Raw genomic sequence first — 22,532 nt, forward strand, 5'->3', positions numbered from 1 at the left:
GTTCAAACCAAAGGATTTGGTTCGGTCTAACGCGTCCCAGCGCACACTTTCCCTTTAGGAACAGCCGTTGAGCGGAGTAACGTGCCGGCGAGATCATGCTAATGAAGCGCGGGATATTTAAACCCCCGCTCCATTAGCAATTTCGGTTGCCTACATTTGCATCCCTAGTTTGAACTAGGGTCCAAGTATAGATGTACCCCTACTGCCAGCACCTCCTGCACCTTAGCCGTAGCCCTGACCCCTCCCAACGCCTGCACCCATCCTGAGCCCCTCCCAGAGCCTGCACCTGTCCCCCTCCCAGATACCCGAGCCTCTCCCAGAGCCAGCGCCTCCTGCACCCCTGAGCCCCTCCCAGAGCCAGCGCCTCCTGCACCCCTGCCCTAGTCCTGTCCCTCTCCCAGAGCCAGCACTTCCTGCGCTTCAGTCTCCCTTCCAAAGAGAGGGAGGGGGCAGGGCTTCGCGGAAGGGGGGGCGGCCTTGGGCTGCCCTTAAGCGAACTTGGGTGTAACAAGGCTGGGGATCCTGGGCTGAGTCACCCACCCACGCCTAGCCTGAGAGGCGGGGGGGGGGGGGGGTAATGGAATTGAGCGGGGAACGCTGATTGGTCCAAGTTGCACTCACGTCCCAGCCTCACCCTCTGAGACAGTTGCTTGAGTCACGTGCGGGATTGTTATCCCCGCCCTACCTGTCGCTGATTGGCTGAGTGTTCCCTCTATGCTCTCAGCTCATTGGTGAGTCGCTCCTTCAGTCCACGCCGGGGCCTGCCCCGCGTTGGATTTCCGGGGAGCGAAGGGGAAGTGTGGGCCGCGGACCGGAAGTTGTTCTTCCTCGCGCCCCGGCCGTTGCCCGTCGCGCTCCTTGTCCGTTGCTGCCATGGCCGAGTTCGATCTGTTCGGCGCGCCGCTCGCCCAGCCGCCGGCGGGGGAGGGCCCCGGCGTGGGGAACGGGGCGCTGGGCGGCGCCGAGGAGGACCCGGCTGCCGCCTTCCTGGCCCAGCAGGAGAGCGAGATCGCGGGCATCGAGAACGACGAGGGCTACAGCATCCTGGAGACCGGCGAGGTGCCGGCGGGACACGGCAGCCCGGCGGCGGGTAGGTGCCTCCAGCTGCGCGGGGCGGGGGGCCCGAGGGCGGCGCGGCCCGTCGGGACCTGACCCAGCGGCGCTTGGGCTTGTGGGCGGGCCGCTCGCGTCCCCGGGCTCCTGCCTCGTCTCCCCAGCGGCGTGGCCGGTCGTGGGGGGCGGGGTAACTCCTCCGGGCTGCCCCCCAGGCCGGTGAACGCCTCGCGCCGCCCGCGAGCGGCGACACAACGCGACCCGCCGTCTCGTGCCAGCAGCGTGTTGCGGGCAGAACCGTCCTGCGGCGAACGAGCTGGCCTGGGGCCCTTCTCGGGCTAGCCCTGCACTGCTGGAGCCTCCCGCCTCCGCGTAGGACCATTCCCCTGCGAGTGCGGAGCCTAGTACCTGCAATTGCTAAATCCCTTCCAAGTAAACTTGCTTTAAGCTACAGAATTTCTGGGTTTGCTTGTATTAATATTGCTTTAAGTTCAAAATGTCAATTCTGCTTAATTTTTAAAGAGTATCTTACACTTATTTTGCAAAACAAATTCTTCAGTGTTCTAGACATTGCTTAGTAACAGCACCTTCCCTGTCTCTTTGTGATTGGTTTGAAGGAACTGTTGTTAGTCTGTTTAGAGTCAAAAACCAAAATATTACTGCCTAAAACAGAATGGTTCTGTCTTGTATTTAACACTTCAGTTTTAATTTTGTGACTCTTTGCTTTACTATGAACGAGAGAGAGAAAATTCCAGTTAAACATTCGGTTGGCCTAATGGTTAACCAGTTAACTGAGTAAGTGAGGACAACACCAGCCCAGTTGGAGGGACTCCCAGCAAATAGGGACTACTCTGTTTGAGAGCAGTCACTCTCTGGAGCAGACCCCCTGCAAGAATGGAGCTTCCCACAGGAAGTAGGGAGCTGCTCCAGCCCCCACTGTTTACCAGTTAACGGGAGCCAGTAAGCATTATCCATTTAGGGTAATGCTTATCAGTTCATCTTTCACATCCCTGCTCTGAACTGGTCAAGATTTGAGACAAAAATAGACCGATGCATAATAGCTATTGGAACTCTGAGACTAGCTGGATTATGTTGATAAACTAATTCTTTCAAGGGAGGAAGCTTTGATACAAGCACAGACTCCACTATTACTTCCAATACTGGAGTTGTAGCCTCCAGGTTTAGTTGAACATTTTGGCTGTGTCTACATTGGCAAGATTTTGTGCAAAAGCAGTTACTTTCGCGCAAAATCTTGCCGCCTGTCTACACTGGCCGCGAGTACTTGCGCAAGAACACTGATGTTCTAATGTATAAAATTAGTGCTTCTTGCGCAAATACTCTGATGCTCCCGCTCAGGGATAAGCCCTCTTGCGCAACTGTTCTTGCGAAAGAGGCCAGTGTAGACAGGTAACATCAATTTCTTGCGCAAGAGAGTGTCTACACTGGCACGGATGCTTTTGTGCAAAAGCACATCTCTTGCGCAAAGGCACATGCCAGCGTAGACGCTCTCTTGTGCAAATACTTTTAACAGAAAAACTCTTGCGTTAAAAGTATTTGCGCAAAATCATGCTAGTGTAGACCTAGCCTTTAATTAAAAAGGTTTGAGAGCTTTTGAGCCAAATGTGGAAAATAAAGGTTACTAAGAAAATGACTGAAGACTACATAAATTAAACATAAGTCTAAATGCTAAAGACACCATCATGAAAGGTTTTGTCTACACTGGCATGATTTTGTGCAAATACTTTTAACGCAAGAGTTTTTCTGTTAAAAGTATTTGCACAAGAGAGCGTCTATACTGGCATGTGCCTTTGCGCAAGAGATTTGCTTTTGTACAAAAGCATCCGTGCCAGTGTAGACGTTCTCTTGCGCAAGAAAGCCCGATGGCTAAAATGGCCATCAGAGCTTTCTTGCGCAAGAAATTGATGTTACCTGTCTACACTGGCCACTTGCGCAAGAGGACTTATCCCTGAGTGGGAGCATCAGCATATTTGCGCAAGAAGCACTGATCTTGTACATCACAACGTCAGTGTTCTTGCGCAAATACTCGCGGCCGGTATAGACAGGCAGCAAGATTTTGCACAAAAGCTCCTGCTTTTGCGCAAAATCTTGCTAATGTGTAGACAGCCAAAGAGGCTGTCAAATTCCAAAGAGCTTAGCTTGACTGGAAGTAATACAGTATAGTATAGCAGATCAATCAGACTCCTCTACGTCTCTTTTTTTCAGATAAACAGAACCTGATGTTGAGCTTATGCACCAAAATTAAGTGGCCAGATTTTCATAAGTGCTCAACACTCAATAGCAACTGCTCTTTCTAACTTATAAAAATTGCCTTTGCTTAAACAAGCTACTTTTTTCTTCAAGAAAGGTGCTCTCTGTATTGCTTGGCAAGCTAAAATTTGTCAATTACCTGCATTGCGCATATATGCTGTTCCATGTATGGGTACAGTTTAGTTGTAGCTGGATTAGTCCTGGGATCTTAGAGGCACGGTGTGTGAGGTAATATATTTTATTGGACTAACATCCTGCTTCACCCAGATTTTTGTCTAGTTTTCTCCACTACAACTTTATGGGTACCCTTGCTTTGCTTGATTGCCTACTGGCTTCCATAGTTTAAGCTGAATAATGACATCCATTTTTAAAAAGAGCAATCAAATTTAGATCTAGTAAATCTCCAGCTTCTAAGCCATGCAGAGAGGCTTTTTTTAGTTTTCTTCTTTTCTCCTCTTCTCTCTTCCCCCCCCCCCCCCTTCACCTTCCTCCCCCCCTTCACCTCCCCTTTGCACAGGAAGGGTATAGTCCCTTGACTGCACACTTTGACAGCACTGTCTTCAGAGTACAGTACAGCTGGAATGACTAGATGGACTGGAACAGCATGAAACTTCCAGATGAGCATTGTCCCAGTAAAGGCGGCTACTTAGCTAGCCATGGGTACAGTCCTTTCAGTGCTCATAATGGAGCATAAAACTGGTATAAAGTTGTTATACTTTATTAGGGATGTTTGTCTACATGAGAGTAACTTCCTGAGCTCCGATGTTTGGCCTTGTTTATTTCCTCTCCCAAGACATAGATATTATTGTCTTAGAATGAGCATCTCCAGATAGCATACAACTTCTTAAGAGCCTAAGTAACTCTTTAAAAAGACTCTTTTCTCTGAAAGTGATTTCCTCTATCGAAAGCTTTATTATGTTCTGTACAGTTGCTCTGTCTTTAGCAGAGCATTTCTGAAATAAACTGATCTAAACATACATAATTTGGCCATCCCACTGTTAAGATTCCTCCTTCTTTAATACAAAGAACCCTGCTGAATCTCCCAACACTAATTTGGCTTACCAAGAAAAGCTAATTTTTTAGTAAGCTTCTCTCTTTTTAAATGACACATTTGCACTTCTGGCATCCATCGAGAAAAGACAATTCTGTTTCTAATAGATTCTAGAACAAATGAGCAGAAAAGAGGCGTATAAAATTGAACTGTTCATATTTTAATTGGGAAGATCAGATTTGGTTCCAGTTGAACTAAATTTAATGGGTATTCTTCCCCAAAATCCAGTACAGTTAGGAGGTTCACTTCTAGTTTGTGCTGCAGATGGCTCCAAGAATTTGGACTGTTCTATTGACCTCATCTCCTGGAGGTGAGGTTGCTCAAATCTTTCTTTCCACCTTTGACTATAAAGGTTGCAACAAAGTGCATCAGGACAGCTGTCCGACTCTTTCTTATTGGTGAGATGTGATTATTTTCTTTTTGCACAGTACACAATAGATGTAAATAGCCAACTGTTTTTTGTACTGTTCATACTTAAGCTAGTAGCAGGGGATTTGTGGATTTACTTTTTTTAACTTTAACCTTTGAACCACCGTGTTTACATACAACTCATCCAATTTGGTATTGTATGTATGTAAGACACTGTTACCAGAGTAAAGTCTGACTTTATACAGTATCATGAAACCAGATTATAGGTACCTCCATTGGAAATAACCAGCTACAATGTAAGAAATGAAATTATGCACTGAAGTCATTTTCAGCTTGGGTGTTTGTGAAAGGGAATGCTAGAGCAGCTTGTAAGTGTGCTTTCTAAATAAAAAATAGCAGCATTCAGCTGCCTGCTTGGCCATGTGGAGGGGGGGCGGGGGAAATTCCACTTCTGTGCTGTGTTCAGTCTTGCTCGGTTAAAAACAAAACTGATGGAAGGTGGAATATTACAGGTGAATCCCTGCATGGACACAACTTGTATTTGTATATCAAATGATATATGAATATACTTGTGGCTATACGAATACATCCGTATCTGTGCTTGCGGATTAGGGATGTTAAGCAGTTAAAGGCATAACCTTGTAATTGCTGAAATCTTGGTGGGTACACGCAGCAGGCTCTGGAGTATAAAACTTATTCTGTAGAGCCCATAGTGCAGACAGCTCCCCAGGAGCAGAACTGGCTGGCTCTACTCCTGGGGAGCTGGCTGTGCTGTAGGTTCTGCAGTATAGGTGTTACACTGCAAAGCCTGCTGTGCGGGGCGCTGCCTGAGAGCCGGTGTGTGCTGGAAGCTGGCCTTTTAGCTGGTTCTGATTTGATACTGGCTCCTGCCTGTGGCCCCAGGAGCCGGCTGCCACCTTGCCTTGCTGCCTCTAATAGAGGAACAAAGCAAGGAGTCTGCATGTAACTGCTAACGGTAATGGATAAGCCAGGCTAGCTGTTTAGGATGTAACAGAATAACCTTTTAATGTGAATAGCTGTGGATATCTGCAAATTGGCAGGGCTCTAACTCCCAAGATTTCTCAAGTCATGGGTCAAGTGTCAAAATGGGAATATAAAACTTCAGTGTCTCCTTAGGCACCTAGGCACAGGCCTGTCACTATATTTCTTTGTGTGGAATTTCTTCATACCCACCACTCTCCCTAGTTCCCCAGATCTCAGCATCTACCAGTTGTTCCCACAGCTGGGCCAACTGAGTGTTGGGCCCTGCTTTTGACTGTCTCTGCCCTAGGAACATAACCCTTTTCCTGTTAACAAAAGGATTCACTCTTAGCCATTTGGGCACTGGCAGCAGAACTGCAGTAACTGCCTGATTTCCTGGCTACTTGCAGTTACTGGTATGCCCTGCTGTGGATGTGAGGGGCAGCTAAAGAAGGCTTTGGGCACTTTGGCTGCTAACTTTCTGTCCAGTCACTTTCCCAGTTTTAACAGGGAGTCTGCCCACCCCGTTGCTGTTTGTGTAGTGTGATATGACTCCTGGGAGTGCTGCATCCTGGTGTGGCTTGAAATTGGTTTAATTTAGGCAGTAATTTGTATGTTTATCTTCAGCCTGCAAGGCAGTTCCTGTATGGGAGGTGCAATTCTGATCTAGCTTTCAAGGGGCTGAAGAAGGCAATATCCACTTGACAGATTCTTTTGGTTTGCAGCTGCTTCTACAAATGTTTTAAGCTGGGGTTTTCTGATCTCCAGTCTTTTGCAGTTGTGCACACTGTAGTTAGAATACCACTGTTGGAGTCTGTGTGTAATATATAATGCTCCATGGCCTTTACAAACCTCTTGCAGAAGAGGGAGCAGTAAACTTCTAGCTGCCCTCTGAAAGGGGCATTTTATTGCAAACCTGATAAGAGTTAATGAGTGCTGAAGGGCAACTTACTACTCTGGGGGAGAGCAGGATCTAGAATCTACTTGGTTAGGCCCTCTGCTTGTGGTTATGTGTAGCAGCAGGCTGTGGGGAGGGGGAAGACCTAATAAACTAGAGGTTTGTCATATTGATGAGAGGAATTAATGCGAAGAGTTGGTTACCCTGAGAATATTGCACCCAAATGTATTTGCTGAGTTGACTGTCTAGAATACCTCTCTCAAACTTCCAGTGCCTGCAGGCTTACAGGGCATTGGGTGTGTTTAATGTCCATCACACTTGAGTAAACTTGTGTTGGAACTAGTACAATCTTCAAGGAAGGAAAGTTCAGTCATGTTAGTGTTTTTTAAATTGGCCTTTCTAGCTTGCCAATCTCAAAAGTTACTGTTCATTGTCTGTTCTTTGAGCTGTCAACCCCTTGCTTTGAAGTATCTAGTGAGGATAGAAGTGTGAATTGCTGGGCAAACTGAGAGCCAACCATTTAATAAACAGTCAGAGCATGACTGCAAAGAAGACTGTAACATTAGGTGCATCAGCTGACTATAGAGCCCTCTAGAGGATTTCTAGTACTATCAATAGTGTTAAGTTTCACAATCAAACTAATACAACTCAAAGGGGAAATGAGATGTTGTCATTAGAATGTCTTAGCAGGCTGTGGTAGGTCTTGTATTCCTAACACAGTTGCTTAAATTCTGCCAATTAATACCACGTTTCCATGTGTGTGACTAGGGATGTTACATTTAGTTTAATCAACTTGTTTCCCAGCTTGTGCCTGGTCCTGCTGCTCCTCTGCCCCCTGGCAGAGACGGTGTTGGGGGGGAACTGACTTAAGTGACTAGTCACTTACATCCTTAGTAATGACTTCTTAGATGATGTTGATTAAGGACAAGACACTTCAGCTTTCATTTTTCACAGGTTCTTTAAACTCTTGCTCTATTCATGCCTAGTGTTAAGCTATTTAAACAAGTGTCTTCAATTTCCAAATTCTTTGGGGGGTGGGTGGTTTTGAGGATGCACATGAACTGCTCCTGCCAGATGGTAGTCAGCTGTGAAATTTGGATAGGGGATCTTCTAGAGCTTGGGGGGGGGGGTGGTTTTTTTGTGTGGGTGTAGTTAAAACATGCTAAATTGAATTTGGAGGGCGCTTCCATTGGTGGCCGGTACTTCTGTTCCTGCAAGGAGTAAGGGAAGTCAACAAGACACTTGCTCCTGTTGGCCTTCTGCTGTGGGGAAACTTGAATCAAGATATGTTTATCCAGCTACATAATTAACATTAATTGCTGGAGTTGCGTGTCTTGATTTGACTTTCCCCGTTAGTGTAGACCTGGCCCCAGGAAAAATAGGGTTAAAGAACATGAAACTTGAAGTTGCTACCTGGTCTTCCTATCTGAGTAGGCTGCTCCAGTACAGGTGGGGTTTCAAATCCCTAAACTCGTAGAAATCTTGATCTATGCAAATCTTGTGAAAAAGTTAGAAGCCCTGGGCACCTGCAGAACCACTTCATGTCCCACTGTGTTCCTCCCTGTACTGTCATGATCCCTGCAAAGCTAGTTTCCTAAACTAGGAGTAAGTCCTGAAAGATGACTAGGACAACATGATATAGTTAATACCTGTCTGCTTTGTAAAAGGGCAGTGAGTGGCTGTAGTACCTTTCTCTCACTGAATCTGGGGAGACCTCCTTTAGCAGCTTTCCTATGAAAGGAACTTCATCCCCTTGCCAGACCAAGCCACAGAATCACTGTGGGGTTTCCTGTGTCATGAAGGGGAGCACTTAGTTTAATAGAGACATGGCTTTGTTGAAGGATGCAGAAATTAAAGTGGGCAATAGAACTGGTATTCAAAAGGAAACCCTCAAGGAAAGGAGAATTCTGTGCAGCTGCAATGGGGACTGATGGAACAAAAGTTGGGAAAATGCAGAATCTGAGCTGTATGTGCAGAGCTCTGGAGTACCATGTTTGACACATTGGCCAGTGCTGTGGAAAACCATCCTGTGTAGTCAGGCATGGGCTAAATTAAGTGAACTGAGATTTTTTGTGTGAAAGTAATTGGATTAAATACTAATTTTGTGTGGGGCATAAAGCCAAATGGCTGATTTGAGGAGTTATGGCCATAACTGGTGTGGATTTTCATACCAACAGTGTGACTCTTTTGTTCATTTTTTAACGGAGCAGAATCCTTTTTAACATGTCTCTTTAGTATTACACTGAACTGTTAGATCAAAGATATTTTCTTGGATACCAGTTGGGCCTGCCGTTGCTATATGATGCCCTAGATAAGAGCCTCTGGCTTTTTAAACTTGCCCATGGGTGTATACTTAAATTAAGGCTACAAATCAGATGAGAGCTACCCAAAGTCCCTGCTGGGAGATCAGACAGTGACCTTGCATTGCTTTGCTTTTGCTCTTTCCATCTGGCCTTGGTCTCTCTCCTTCTTAGCTTATGCTGCTGACCTCTGCACATTCCAGAGGAAATTTCTTCAGCGTTTTTAACTCATTCCCCTCTTCTCCCCTCACCAGAACCACATAGTAGGAGATCCTAAGGAAGTTCTTGCTCTCCCTTGGAACTGATGCCTGTCAGAGCTGCAAATGTTTTCTTCAGGCCTTCTCGCTGTCTTCTGCCACCAGAATCTGCTACATTTTACTCAGCTTGGGGTTCATTTGTTAAATCTCACATGCATTGCATATGTCTCAGATTGCCTCTCCCTGCAGCTCCTTGCCTCTCCAAGCTATAGTACTGAGACCCTTAATGCCCATGCTCCACAGAATTGCCAGCATTCTGGAACGGGATTATCAGGGGGACTTCAGGATGCATTGACGTAGGCAGCTCCCTGAGTCTGAATAAAGCTGCCACTGGCTCCAAAGCCATTGAGTGGCTTTGACGTTTTACTTGGCTGCTGGAAAAACTCACTCGCAGGCAGGGTATATTTAAGTCCTCCTAAGGAAGAGAAATTCTTCAGGCTTCCAACGCATAGGCAGTCTGCTAAACAGCTCAGCATTACTTGTACAGGGCCCAAGGCTGGCAAGCAGACAGTTATTCCAGACTGCTGATACTGAATTATGCAAACACTCTGCCTGAATAAATGTGCAATAAGAGAATGGTTGGCTTCTCGTACAGCTTCTATGTTAGTGCTTTTGTGTTGGCTTGTGGTGAATATTGGTACCATGTACAGAAGAAGAAATTCTAGTTGCACATGAGATGGGCTCAGTGTCCTGCTTTTTGTATTCCAGTTGTGATTGTGTGGCGTTCAAAGAACAGACTAGCTTACCACCAGTGTAGTAAGATGAGGGCCTAAAACATAAGCCTGGTCTGAGGTCTAGACTGCAATGGTTAACATTCTGTTAATATAAAGCAAAGAGAAGCTATAAGAAAGAGGCAGGCCCTTACCACCATCTTCACTGCTTTCTTCTGTCTTTACGGTTTTCTAATGCTAAGAATTGCTTTAGCCTGTTCTCCTGCTATTTACAACATCTGGGCACAAGTACAGTCTCAAAATGCAAAGGTATTTTTGCCTCCTGGGGGGGGGGGGGGAATCAGAAAATACTGGACATTTTAGGTGTCCGGTATTTTCTCAATTTTTTTTACTGGACAGGAGGCAAAAATACCAGATTGTCCGGGACAGTGCAGGACACCTGGCAACCCTAGTTATAGTCCTTGTCAGCAATATCATGGTGTGAATTACCTTAAATTCATCTGCAGAGATGATGGGTTTTGGCAGTGGTGTAATTACACATGAACATCAGGTTTTCAACAGATGCACTTGGTATGCTCCTACCCCTAGTATCTAGGTACTGTAGTGGCCTGTAAAGGTCATATATACAATGACATCTAAACTACTTTGCACAAACAACTTTAAATCTGGAGTTGAACTTCTGCATGCCCAATGCTAAAAGGCTGAGACTGTGTAACTGCAGGTTTGGCTCCCTAATGTAATCTCATTCCCCAGGACCCCTGCCTTGCTCAGTGCACAGTATGGCATGCTCATGGAATGGTTGCTACTGAACAGAAATTCCTTGCAAAACTTGCACAATAGGGATGGCCTTATCGCTGTGCATGCATCTTAGCAACACTATAGCAAAACATTAAGCGACTCTTTACCTGCCTTATATTCTGTATGATAAGAATGGCCACACTGACTCTCATCAATTGTCCCTCTAGCCCTGCCTGCTGTCGCCCACTAGTGCAAGATGCTTATAAGGGAATGGAAAGGGCAATTTTATTGGCTGATTCATCTTCTGTTATCCAGTCCCAGGACCCAGCAGAGAGCAGTGTAGGAACATTCAGAGTATGGGGTTATGACCCTGACCATCTTTGGCTAATAGCCATTGATGGATCTATCCTCCACGAAATATTTGTTGTAATCCTCTGCCAGAGTTCCACAGGCTGTGTTTCATGAAGTACTTAACATAAGCAAAAGCAAGTACTTAAACCTGCTACCTGTTAATTCCATTGAATAGACTCTGACTTGTGTTGTGAAGGGATAAAACCGCTTCACACTAGTCATGATTTTATAGATGTCAGTCTCCCTCAATTGTCTTTTTTCTCCTAAAGTAAATGGTTCCAGTTTCCTTGGTCTCTTACCATTTTTGTTATCCTTAATACCTTTTCCTATTCTAATAGCTTTGGAGATGAGGCTACAAGAACTGCTCACAGCATTAAAGGTGTAGGTGTGCCATGAATTTATATAGAGGCATACCATTTTTTGTCTTCTCAATCCCATTCCTAACTTCTTTGACTGCTGCACATTGGAGCAGGTATTTTCAGAAAACTGTCCAGTGACTCCAGAATCTTGTGTGGCCATAGCTAATTTTGTATGTATTAGAGTACATTTTGCTATGTGCATTACTTTGTATTTATCATGACTGCTGCACATTGGAGCAGGTATTTTCAGAAAACTGTCCAGTGACTCCAGAATCTTGTGTGGCCATAGCTAATTTTGTATGTATTAGAGTACATTTTGCTATGTGCATTACTTTGTATTTATCAACACTGAATTTATCTGGCATTTTGTTGCCCATTCACTTAGTTTTGTGAGATCCCTTTTGTAACTTCTCATAGTCCATTTTGGATTCAACTATCTTGTGTAATTTGTATTGTCTGCAAATGTAATAATCAATGAGCCTAATCATATTAAGGTTTAGGCATTTGAATTTTACCCCAAAATCTATCTAACCTTCAGTCTTCATTACCTTACAGATGCTGTTGATGGGGTGATGAATGGTGAACTCTACCAGGTAAATTGAAAGGTTATCTATCTTGAACAGCAAAAACCTGTTGGGTGGAATTAGAATACTTCTTAAGCTGCTTCTCAAACTGGTTTTAGCCTTTTCATAGTGGGATTACTTGTAGCTTAAAATATCTTTCTTAGTCTAAATAAGTGTTCCCCACTGCTTGCTGCCTTACTAAACGGAATCTCCTAATTTATTAATGAAAGGGTGGGGGGAACCCTCATCAGTGTAATCTTGTAATAGTCCGCAATTCCATAGTTTACTGGCAATTAAAGTACAATCCATCTTCAGGTGAAAGGCCAGTGACAAACAATCCATGTTGACATAATATTGTAATCGGTAACATGCCTTCTTCTGGGAAGAGCACCATGTACTTTGGACCCATGTTAAGGCTGGCTCTGCATTGCTAGAGATGCTCTGCTTCCCTTAGTCAGTGCTGATCTGGATTAAACTTATCTGGGTATGAGCTACAGATTCTGTGGGGTTCTTGAAAGAGCAGAGGAGAATTAAGTTTGGCAGAATTCAGTGTTTCGTAACAACACGTGTTTAAGTATATACTTTGTATACAAACTTTCAGTTGTAAGGACTTGCAGGGGGCATCAGACAGTTATTTAATGACAGATGTTGAGATTCAAAGTTAAAGCTTTATCACCATTAAAACACTTGGCAAAACAACTTAGTTTAATTAAATAATATCTATCTTCTTTGCCCGATAAAGTAAATCTTTTATCAGTGGAAATGTTTGTATATATTCTGTTTATCAATACTGAAAAATCCAGTCCTTCTAAATCTAGGGATAACACTTGTTTTGGTCTCTTTTTCACAGTAAGTAATTGTAACTTAACATTTAAACTTTTTTATATAGCCTAAAGACCCAATCTGTTTCCTATGCTTCCTGCATTATTAGGACCAAACTTGTTGTGTTTTCTATGTTTTTAAAATAGCTTGGATTATTTGGCTAGTGGTTCAGAACACTGGTCAAAGCTTGCAATCAAGCATGAAAGACCTGTAATAGATACTGCTCTATCAAGTGGCAAAGCAGAAACAAATTTTGGCTAAGACTCTTCTAAATAGGGATGGTAGTGCAAAGACTGGCTAAACCACTCCACAAACAGCTCTTACAGGGCTCTTACAGGTGTGAGAAGACTGTTTGGAGTATACTGGAACTTAATTGTGACCTAAAATTGCCCTTGTGGTTAACTTCAAATGTTAATTGTTGATGTTGATGCTGTTGCTTCATGGGGCCAAATGAGTCCTTAGATGAGCCTGTTCCGATGAGTGGCTGGCCTTTGGTCAAGCCACTTCAGTTCTGCCATCTAAATTAGGGATGTTGAAAATTTGTTTAACTATGTAACCACTAAAATTCTTAGTAGTTACAGTTACTCAGTGCTCCCCAGGGGTCAGGCCTAGCAGCTAGTGTGCTCAAGGCCCCATTCCAGGGAGACCACTGCCGTGCCACACTACCATCTCTGACATGGGCAGCAGCAGCCTCTGTCCCCGTTGCATCCGGGCTTCTCATTAACCGGGTCCCACCTGCCAACTCATGCTGCTGCCTCTGTATCAGAGGCAGCAGTGCGGGGTGGCAAACAGCTCCCCTGCATGCTCTTCATTTAAAACTCAGACCAACAGGCTGGTACTCAGCCAGCCTGCCAGTCTGAGCTGTAAATGCAGAGCATGTGGGTGGAAGGGGAGGGATTGTTGCAACTAACTGGGACTGTAAACTGTTGCTTATTGGTTACCTGGGTAACTGTTCACTGTGGATATAGACTAGGTTGGCTAACAGTTCATTTTGCAATGTTGCTTGAGGCTCTGAAGCGAATATAGAACTGATCTCTGGACTCTTTCTTGTGGCTAAAGTGAGAGCTCCTGGAATTAAAACTAAGCACTATCACTCATGCCCCTAGAAGGAATATTTTCCTGCTTGTATGCAATGGACAACACCTGAGTGTAGAAGACGAATGGTATTTTCAGGGCTTTGACATCTGAAAAGTAGCCAATGAAACTTCAATGCTTTTTTCTTTAATCCCCTTCTGTCCAATCCAACCTGGTCTAACTCCATTTTATAAAAGCTCTCAATAGATCCTTGTCCACCATAATTCTGTGACTGACTGTACAGCTTTCCCCAAGTGTGAGCTTATAATTGCTTTCTCTAGTAAACCACTAATCCTGCTGTAAACGGCTCCTGCTAGTTACCCTGGTTCATAATCCACTAGAAGCGTATGTTGCTGGCATGTCCTCTTAGCATTTGAGGCGGCTGTACTTGGGTGACATTACACTACCGTTTTGAGTACTGAAAATGGTGTTCATGCCGTTTGACTTTCAAATTGTTCTGTTTGGTTAAGGAGAGCAATGGGCCAACAGACTGCTATGCCGCTATTTCACATGTGGATCGACTGCAGTCAGAACCAGAGAGTATTCGTAAATGGAGAGAGGAGCAAAAGGAACGCCTAGAAGTGCTTGGTAAGGAAACGCCTGAGGTTTTGGTCTCTTTGCAGAGAGAAGGTGGAATGTGAACAGACTCCTACCGGAGGGGAATGTTTGACTTTGCCTTGACTGACTTTTTTCTTCCTTTTTAACCCAGTTCTTGTTGACTAACAGACCCACCTAGGCTTTCTTATAATGGGGAGCTGGCTTGGCTTGGTGCTATTTGGGGTGAAGCGGGGGGAATCTTTCAGTTGCTTAGAGCCACTACAAAATTGTTCCTTAACCAATAGAGTTGTTCATATTGGAGCCTGGAGACTTGAAGGCTGTCTTGTGCACAATAGCAGCCCTCTGCCTCAAACCTGCTATGGAGCAAGCCCTGATAAAAAGAGACTGCAGAGCAAAGGGTGCTTCTGTGCTCTGCCTCTTTCTGAAAGGAGTTTCAGCACTGCATGTGCCAGAACCTCTGGGGTGACAGTAGGAACTGCTTCAAGACTTCAGCCCTGCCAGGCAGCAGTGGGCAGACCAAGATCTCTCCTCTATTTAGAGGTATGGTGTAAGTGATTTTTATGCAGGCTAGTGATGCATGGACCACTCTTCCTAGTCTATCACATTTTGTAATGAGTTCAACTGAAGCAAACAAGTCTGAGTGACCCGCCTCGTGTTTTCCTTATGACTCACATTGAAACAAACACGACTTCCGTTTTGCCAGCAAGAAATGGCAGTGAATTTAGTGCCAGTCAATGTGCAATTATAATGTGCAAGCTCTAACTAGAGCTTAGCTTGTGTGCCTAGTCTAATAGAGCACTAGAGCCATTCATTACCAAAAGATCTCTTAGTTGTTGGTTTAAGACTATTTAAACAACAATTCTTAGTGGCCTGAATTATGTCCAAGCACTGAATGTTGTCACCTAGACACCAACCAGTCTACAAGCAGGTCAATCTGGCCAATTTCCCACTTAACACATTCTCATGCTTTGGTACTCCAGTAGCTCTCCTGTATTCACATAGTGTTGGCGTGATCCTTGCCTTCACAGTGTGATAATGTGACTACCTCTTCTGTACTACCCACTGGGAGTAGCTGGAATTGGTCTGAAACAAAAGTGAGCCTCTTTAGGTCATGGGTGAATACTAGGCCCCCACAACTGGCTTCCCTGGGCATTAATGAGGTATCTGACTATAAAGAGTGCTGTAGCAGCACAGAGAGAGGGGAACACCACTTGCTGATTGGCACTCCCTCCTGTGCCTTGGTTGCTGGCCGCCTTGCTGGCAGGCAGTATCCCAAGATAGGGAAGTGACGAGTATTAGTGACCTATTGTAATTGCTCTCTTCAGTAGATAAGAGTCTCCAGCATGTTACCTGAACTTGTTCCCCTAAACTCCAGGTCCCACAAACTTAATGTTCTGATTCACTGATGCCCAAAAAGTACCATTCTGGTGCTGGTACAGCTGAGAAGTTAGAGAAATGCATTAGGCAAGGTAACTGCATTACTTATGTCCAAAAATGGCTGGCTGATGCACTTCCTATCTGAACCTGGATGAGCTGGCTTTTGAAGTAGCTGTGTATGCTGGCACACAAAGCGTTAGCTGATGGTTCTCCTGCCTTGGGTTCTGTGATCTGGAGATGTCAAGGCAGATGCCTAACATCTTTGACCCAGCTGATCAGACTAGAGAGGAGTAATGGTACCACTTAACTTGTGCACTGTTGTAATTGTGATATGGGGAGGGGAAGGTTCCTGCTTGAAGTCTCAGACATGGGAAGAGCCCAACGACTGTTCACAAGACCTGTCACTGTCTCTTAATCTTCAGATGCTAACTCTCTAAAGCAGGAAGCAGAGTGGAAAGAGAAGGCGATAAAGGAGTTGGAAGAATGGTATGCAAGACAAGACGAACAGCTACAGAAAACAAAAGCCAACAACAGGTAAGGATTTCCTGTAGTTCTTCAGAATGGCAGAGGTTTATGGAAGGAATTAAAAACATGACTAGCGTACTGTTGGCATCACGTGCGTTCACATTCAGTACGCTGGTCTACAGCCACTGCCAGACACTTGTGCATTTGGATTTCCTGTGAAACTGTCTTAGATGTTCAATAAGAGATCAACCGGTGTAAGTGGGTTTCTTCATAATCTTGTCGAGGGCTTATGGTTAGGATGTGACTTGGCCTAGTGACTCAGTGTAGTTAGAGCAAGCACTGAACACAAAAGGTCTTACCTTTTCTGGTTATTTGTGCTGAATGGCCTGCTCAGCCTAGCTGGTAAGAACATACTTTTGATCTTGTCTTACCCCCAGTAAACTCAATACCTCAGTACCCCCACAGGATAGGTTAAAAATTCCAACCATAAATCTTGTTCTTGACAACTGGGTGGGGAGACAATTGATTTCTTCTCAATTTAACATCTTTCATGAAAACTATCTAATGACAGGATGCATGGTGGTGTGGCTGACTTGTCCTGAAATCTGACTGTTCCCATGCTCTACTGGTTGGAGCAGGGAGTGGAGTCTTGTTCTGCCCTGGTCCTGACTAGGGATCTTAGTTACATGATTAAACAATAGCTGCACCAAATCTTAATTACATGATGATTTGTTGGTCCCCAGGGATGGGGCTGGCAGCCAGTATGCACTCCAGGCCCCACTCCTGGGGAACCCCCTGCCACTGCCTCTGCCTCTGTATTAGAGGCAACAGCACAGGACAGGTTGTGCTGGCATCCTGCCTCTTCTCTCTCTCCCCACTGTCGTGGGGATGGGAGCAGGAGAGGCAGCTCTGTGAAGCTGGCTCCCTGTGGGAGCTAGCTCCTGTCTCTTTGCCATCTCCCTGATACAGATGCAGCAAGGGGGGAGTGCACGTAATTGTTTAAACAAATAACCAATAAGCCCAAGTTTATCGGTTAATCCAGACAACTATGTTAACATCCCTTGTCCTGACTTGCTGTGAACCTGGCCAGTAATTCTTAACATCTGTTTCTCCTAGTGTTCTCAGCCACTACTTCTTGATGTATGTGTATTGTGTCTTAGATCACATGACCAGGATTCATCACTGAATTTGGTCTATTGGCCCAGCCTAATGATCTAGCCAAGTACTGACAGGAGTGAGATGTGAATGCTGATCCATATCCCCCCCTCAGCTGCTGAACAATGCTATAGGCATTGCTGTGGTCTTAAACTTTTAAAATTCTATCTAGAAATAGGCTTATTCTTGAGCACTTGATACCAGTCAGAATGGCTTGTCAACTAGATGGTAAAACTTGTGGGAAGTACAGGGACTTGAACACTGTACTTGTCAAGTGGTCCACTTAGTCTCTTTAAACTGTTTCCTTGGGCAACACCTTCATTGGGAGGGGTCAGTATCTCTCCCTCTCCTAACCTTTGGGAGCAGGAGAGGTGGGCCTGGTCCTTTGAGGTGGAAGAGGAGCTGAAGTGCCAGTGGGGTAGGGAAGAGTAGTATTTTTGTATGGATCAGATGGAGGCTTGAGGGATTTTACTGCCAAACTCGTGCTCCCTTACTCCTATCTCAGTAGGAGAAAGTGAGTAGCTTTGAAACTTCACTTGAATGAGGAGTAACCCATTTCTAGATGGACCTATAGGAAAGCTCATACTGTTATCAAAGCCCGTCATTTTAGCTCAGCCCTGGAGTTCAGGCGTTGTGAACTCATTGTAAGTAGGGGATGAGGTTAGGAAGGGTGTTCATACCTCTTCCATTGTGGCAATGGTAAATTTGGAAAGCACTGGCTCAAATGGATGAGATTGACCATCTTTACGGTCCTTGGGATAGCTGTTCTTTGTCACCTGGAAGTCTTACAGGAGTAACTTTCAGTGATCCTGAACGGGCCTCCAATATGGTGGATATACACACTGAACTACAGAGTGGCTACATCTGCTTTCTTACAGGTGCAGAGAGAATGTGCTTTCGTTTCAGTTTATTCTTCGTTCAGTGCAGGGACTAGTTCATTCAGTTAAGACACCATTTCAGTGTCTTAACTTCCCCCTTTCATCTTCCAATCTCTGAATAAAAACTAGATGCAAGATCTACTAGCTCTAAAATCTCAAAGGCATAGTGACTGGAAATTGGTTCACTAATTCTGAAAAGCCCACCTCTGTTTAATAAACGAGTTTGACATGCAAATGTGTGTGAGAAAATTTAAAGTAGCTTTATTCTAAAAAATGCAATTTTGGTGGGTAATCTTTTTTTAATTAAGAGCTTCACACATCAAGTGAAGTTAATTTTAAAAGGCATCTGATTTTTATTTACTAAGTTAAAGATGCACTTTGGCAAGCCACAAATCTAGTGTAAAAGCTGTGTCTAATGAGCAAAATGTTTAAATTGCCACTAACCAATGAGAATCAACCTTTGGGAATCAACAGGACCAACAAAAGAGAAGGCTTTAGAGTCTGACTTCTGAGGGCAGGCCAAAAAAACAGACCTGTTTAGTCTTAAACAGACCTACTAACAGTTCTTAATGTATTTAAGTACTGTTAGAAAAAGGATGGTGGTCAGTTCTCCTTGTCTTGCAAAGGTAGGACAAAGTAGCTATTAGGAAAAGCTTTTGAACTATAAGGGTAGTTGGGTATTGGAATTGGCTTCCAAGGGAATCCCCATCATTGGATGTTAACTCTGTTCTTAATACCTCCGTCAGGGATGGTCCAGGTTTACTTGGTCTTTCCTCACTGGAGAGACCTGGACTAGATTAACCCTCAAGATAGCTTCCAGCCCTACATTTCTATGAAAATAACTAAAGTACAAATAAAAAACAATTAAAATTCACGTAAATTGAGGTTTCCTCCTCGCTGATATGAATCTCAATAAAATCAGCAGTTTAAATCAGTCCATCCTGATGATCCGATTCCCGAACTAGTTCAAAGTCTAAAGATGAAAGCTAGGTATCTTTGTCAAGTTCTTCCTCCATTGGGGAAGGCTTGATACAGAATCTTGGTTATGTGGAGCTAGAAAGTATTGACTTGAATATCAGAGTGAATCAGTAGTTAGTATATGGTTCAGTACAGTTCTCTTGTTTTTACTAACCTGTCTTCTGCTCTATTCTCTGCTTCTCATCCTTCTCTTTTCCCCTGCGTGCTTGCCTTCCTCTTGGACTACTTACTGCCTAGGGTGGCAGATGAAGCTTTCTACAAACAACCCTTCGCTGACGTGATTGGTTATGTGTATGTTGCCTAAGTACTAATTATCTCTTTGACCCTCTTCATTGTCCTTTAGAGACCGTTAACATTATGTCCTGACTACATTAAACTGAGTATTTGGAGTCCACCCCTCAGCCTTTGCTGCAGTGTATAGAGCAGTTCTTGCAGTACTGTACTTGAAGGTATTTGAGCTGCAGTACTGAAGAGTCACCTTGATCTGTAGAGGGTCACCTGAGATGTACCAGATGTTGCTTGTGCTAACCTATGCAGCATGCATGCCACCAGTAATACACTGCTGGTAAAGCATAATACTCAAGCTAAACTACAGCGAAACTAAACTCTATTCAAGCTAATTGGCCTGTTGGTTGCCCACTAAGGTGACTTATGAGCATGAAGGTAACAAACCTCTCACCCAGATGCTGCCTCTGGCCCTAGCCACCTCTAGACAAGATGGTAAATAGGAAAGTGTTACTCTCCTATGAACTAACCCGTGAGGCTGGAAGGCTTGATTTGAAGGAAATCGAAAAGGGTTTAGCTTGAGTGTTGTAGGTGCGGAGTGCTTACAGCTCCTGTTGTTGACAAGAACTTGTCAAGTTCAGCACCTTTGACTCAGACCGGTTATTCAGCACTTAACTCTGCACCCTGCTGTGCGAAAGTAGGCTGTGGTGGGGAGGAATCCAGGATTGCCCAGATTCATTGGGGCAGAAGCCCATTATGTACAACATACAAAACCAGACAGGGAAAACACTGGAGAACAATGCTGTGAAGGCAGAGAAGTAAACCTTTGACCTTTCAGTCTTGTTGTTTTTCTACTAAGCTCTGGCCTCCAGGCCCAAAGGAATGATGGTGTATCTTCTCTGCTGGGTTTAAGGATTACAATGTGGCTTTCATGTGCTTTAATTTCTTCCCTTACATTTATAGACTTAAGAGATGACCATTTCAGATACTAAAGCACCTTTTTAAACAGTAGGCTGGTTTTGTCCAAGTGAATTAAGATTGAAGTTCCAATGTGGAATTGATGCCTAACTGTAGGTGGATGTAAGCCTCAACTTGTGAAATGCTGGATTTACAGGTGGTGTTTGATCTTGTTCTGAAGTCTCTTAAAGTTTCCACTGAAACATGTGGAATTAAAATACTTGTGTCCTGTACCAGTCTCCATGTAGCCAATGTAAAAGGCAATGTGCCATGTAATGGCTGCAGACTAAAACTGGCAGCATGTTTCCTGACTGTAGACTGAGCCACTAGTGCATGTCCAGCTAGCTTATCATCTGCATTAAGCTCATTTTCATTTTCTATATCTGACTTAAACTTTCTCTCCTTGTTTCTTTTCTTGTCTTCACCTTTAAGCACAAACATAAACCATCCTTGCTACAGCCTAGAACAGTTAAGTAAAAATCTTCACTGCCCCCCTTAAGTGTCTTGTCACATGAAGTAGCAGTGTTGTGACCCTTGTCTTCAGTGGTGTTTGTACCCAAACCATCCCTGTGCCCAGTGCTGCCCCTTCCCTTCCATAGGATGATCAGTCATTGCTTTCTCTGTACTGCTTGTTGGAGTAGATGGATTTGGTTTGATTCTCTCAAAACGCTTACTGCTTTTGCCCTTATGTGGCTACCAGGGACCCACTATATGCTTACTCTAGGCATCACAGGGTTACATGTGCCTTGGAGCAATGCTGCTTGCAGCATGGGGATGCCAAAAGGATAACACTGGTGCTTATGGTTGAAAACTTGATTGGCGAGAAAGGGAGCTGTTATCCTTTTAGCTGAACTGCGTTTAATCCTCCCCTCTGCCAAAATACACCTTGCAAGTCTATAGCAGATGCAAGCATGGGAGCTATGACTTCAATTCCTCTTTGATCCGCGCTGCTTCTCTACACCACTGGGAACCATCAGCACACAGTTTTACGATGGCCTACACACCTTGGACTGCTTGTAAACCAAATGGAAGTGATTTCTCGTAAAACTTGCGCTTTGAGATGGTAAACTTCCAGTTGGCACACATCCAAACTATAGCAAATTTACCAAGGCATTGCTTAAATGAAATGCCTACGTCAGAGTGCCTTAAACTCTTGTGTGCGTACTTAGGCAAAGATTAACTACTCTTAAACCAAACACCTGTATTCCAACATTTTACACAGCAATTTTCTGCACTGCTTGTGCATAGTCTGGCAACCTGTTTCTGAGGTTTGGGGTAGGGGAGCTTAAAAGCCTTAAGGTTCTCAAGCAGCTGTCAGGTGACATTTTCCTATGAGATGTGTCAACTAAACCCTATTCTATGGAGGGAAAGGGGTGGCTTCCAGGGGATGTGCAGATGGGACACTAACATGTAGTACTGCATTGCTTCTAGGGCAGCTGAAGAAGCTTTTGTGAATGATGTGGAAGAAACTTCCCCAGGCACGGAGTGGGAACGTGTGGCTCGGCTCTGTGACTTTAATCCCAAGTCTAGTAAGCAGGCGAAAGATGTGTCCCGCATGCGCTCAGTCCTTATTTCACTCAAGCAGGCTCCACTGGTTCGCTGAAGGAAAAGCACAATGGAAACACTACAAATGCAATATCTTAACCTTACTCAGAGAAGCTGTGTTTGCAGTAATTGGATTAATTATGTTTAAATGTGTTTTTTGGACCAAACCTCATGAAGTATCTAGAGTTGATCATTGTTTGTGATTGCATGTTCTTCCTCCATGTTTCCTTCCTCTGTCCTGATGGGAGGAAAACCTCCAGAATTGTAGTCTCTCTATACTCTGTGCACTGAGAGATCACTTTCAACTGTACTGATATTAAAGGTCTGTTAAACAATTGAGTGTGTCCCCTCTTTCATGGCCAAAGTAGCATCCCCACTTCCCTTCTAAAGGGGAAATCCTCAATCCAGGTTATATAGGCAGTTGAGTAACTTCTCCAACTAAAGGTCTAAAACACTGGTCTTGCCTAGTGTGTGGAATTACAGTGAGGCAATAGACTACTCTGTGTGCCATCTGGCAGTGACAGAGCTGTGACTGCACAACCTTTAAAGCTAATCTCAAGCAGGTAAGTGCCTGCTTCCAACCACTACTGGAACGGATCTAGGGCCACAGCTCCAGCTGAGCGGTCTTAGCTAACTAGC

At 44.4% G+C, this 22,532-nt stretch overlaps 1 protein-coding gene across 3 annotated transcripts; it reads left to right on the forward strand.

Annotated features, from left to right (window-relative positions):
- The first annotated feature begins 763 nt into the window (after positions 1 to 763).
- CLTA (clathrin light chain A) lies at positions 764 to 22,229 on the forward strand. Of its 3 annotated transcripts, XM_075931279.1 has the most exons (7): positions 764 to 1,090; positions 11,852 to 11,889; positions 14,226 to 14,343; positions 16,113 to 16,224; positions 19,404 to 19,457; positions 20,781 to 20,816; positions 21,780 to 22,229. In XM_075931279.1, the coding sequence occupies exons 1-7, from the start codon at positions 874 to 876 to the stop codon at positions 21,949 to 21,951; spliced, it is 747 nt and encodes a 248-aa protein (XP_075787394.1). In that variant the 5' UTR covers positions 764 to 873; the 3' UTR covers positions 21,952 to 22,229. The 3 variants fall into 3 exon arrangements, with proteins under 3 accessions (XP_075787394.1, XP_075787392.1, XP_075787393.1); XM_075931277.1 differs by lacking the exon at positions 19,404 to 19,457 and having other exon boundaries at positions 766 to 1,090; XM_075931278.1 differs by lacking the exons at positions 19,404 to 19,457; positions 20,781 to 20,816 and having other exon boundaries at positions 772 to 1,090.
- The last annotated feature ends 303 nt before the right edge of the window (positions 22,230 to 22,532 follow it).

Source organism: Pelodiscus sinensis, chromosome 6, assembly GCF_049634645.1.
Source record: "Pelodiscus sinensis isolate JC-2024 chromosome 6, ASM4963464v1, whole genome shotgun sequence".
Classification (NCBI taxonomy): Eukaryota; Metazoa; Chordata; order Testudines; family Trionychidae; genus Pelodiscus; species Pelodiscus sinensis.

Coding starts and splice junctions, on each gene's coding strand:
- CLTA (XM_075931279.1), top strand. CDS start 874: ATGGCCGAGTTCGATCTGTTCGGCGCGCCGCTCGCCCAGCCGCCGGCG. Junction 11,890..14,225: donor TGAATGGTGAACTCTACCAG/GTAAATTGAAAG, acceptor TGTTTGGTTAAG/GAGAGCAATGGGCCAACAGA. Junction 16,225..19,403: donor AAAACAAAAGCCAACAACAG/GTAAGGATTTCC, acceptor CTTACTGCCTAG/GGTGGCAGATGAAGCTTTCT.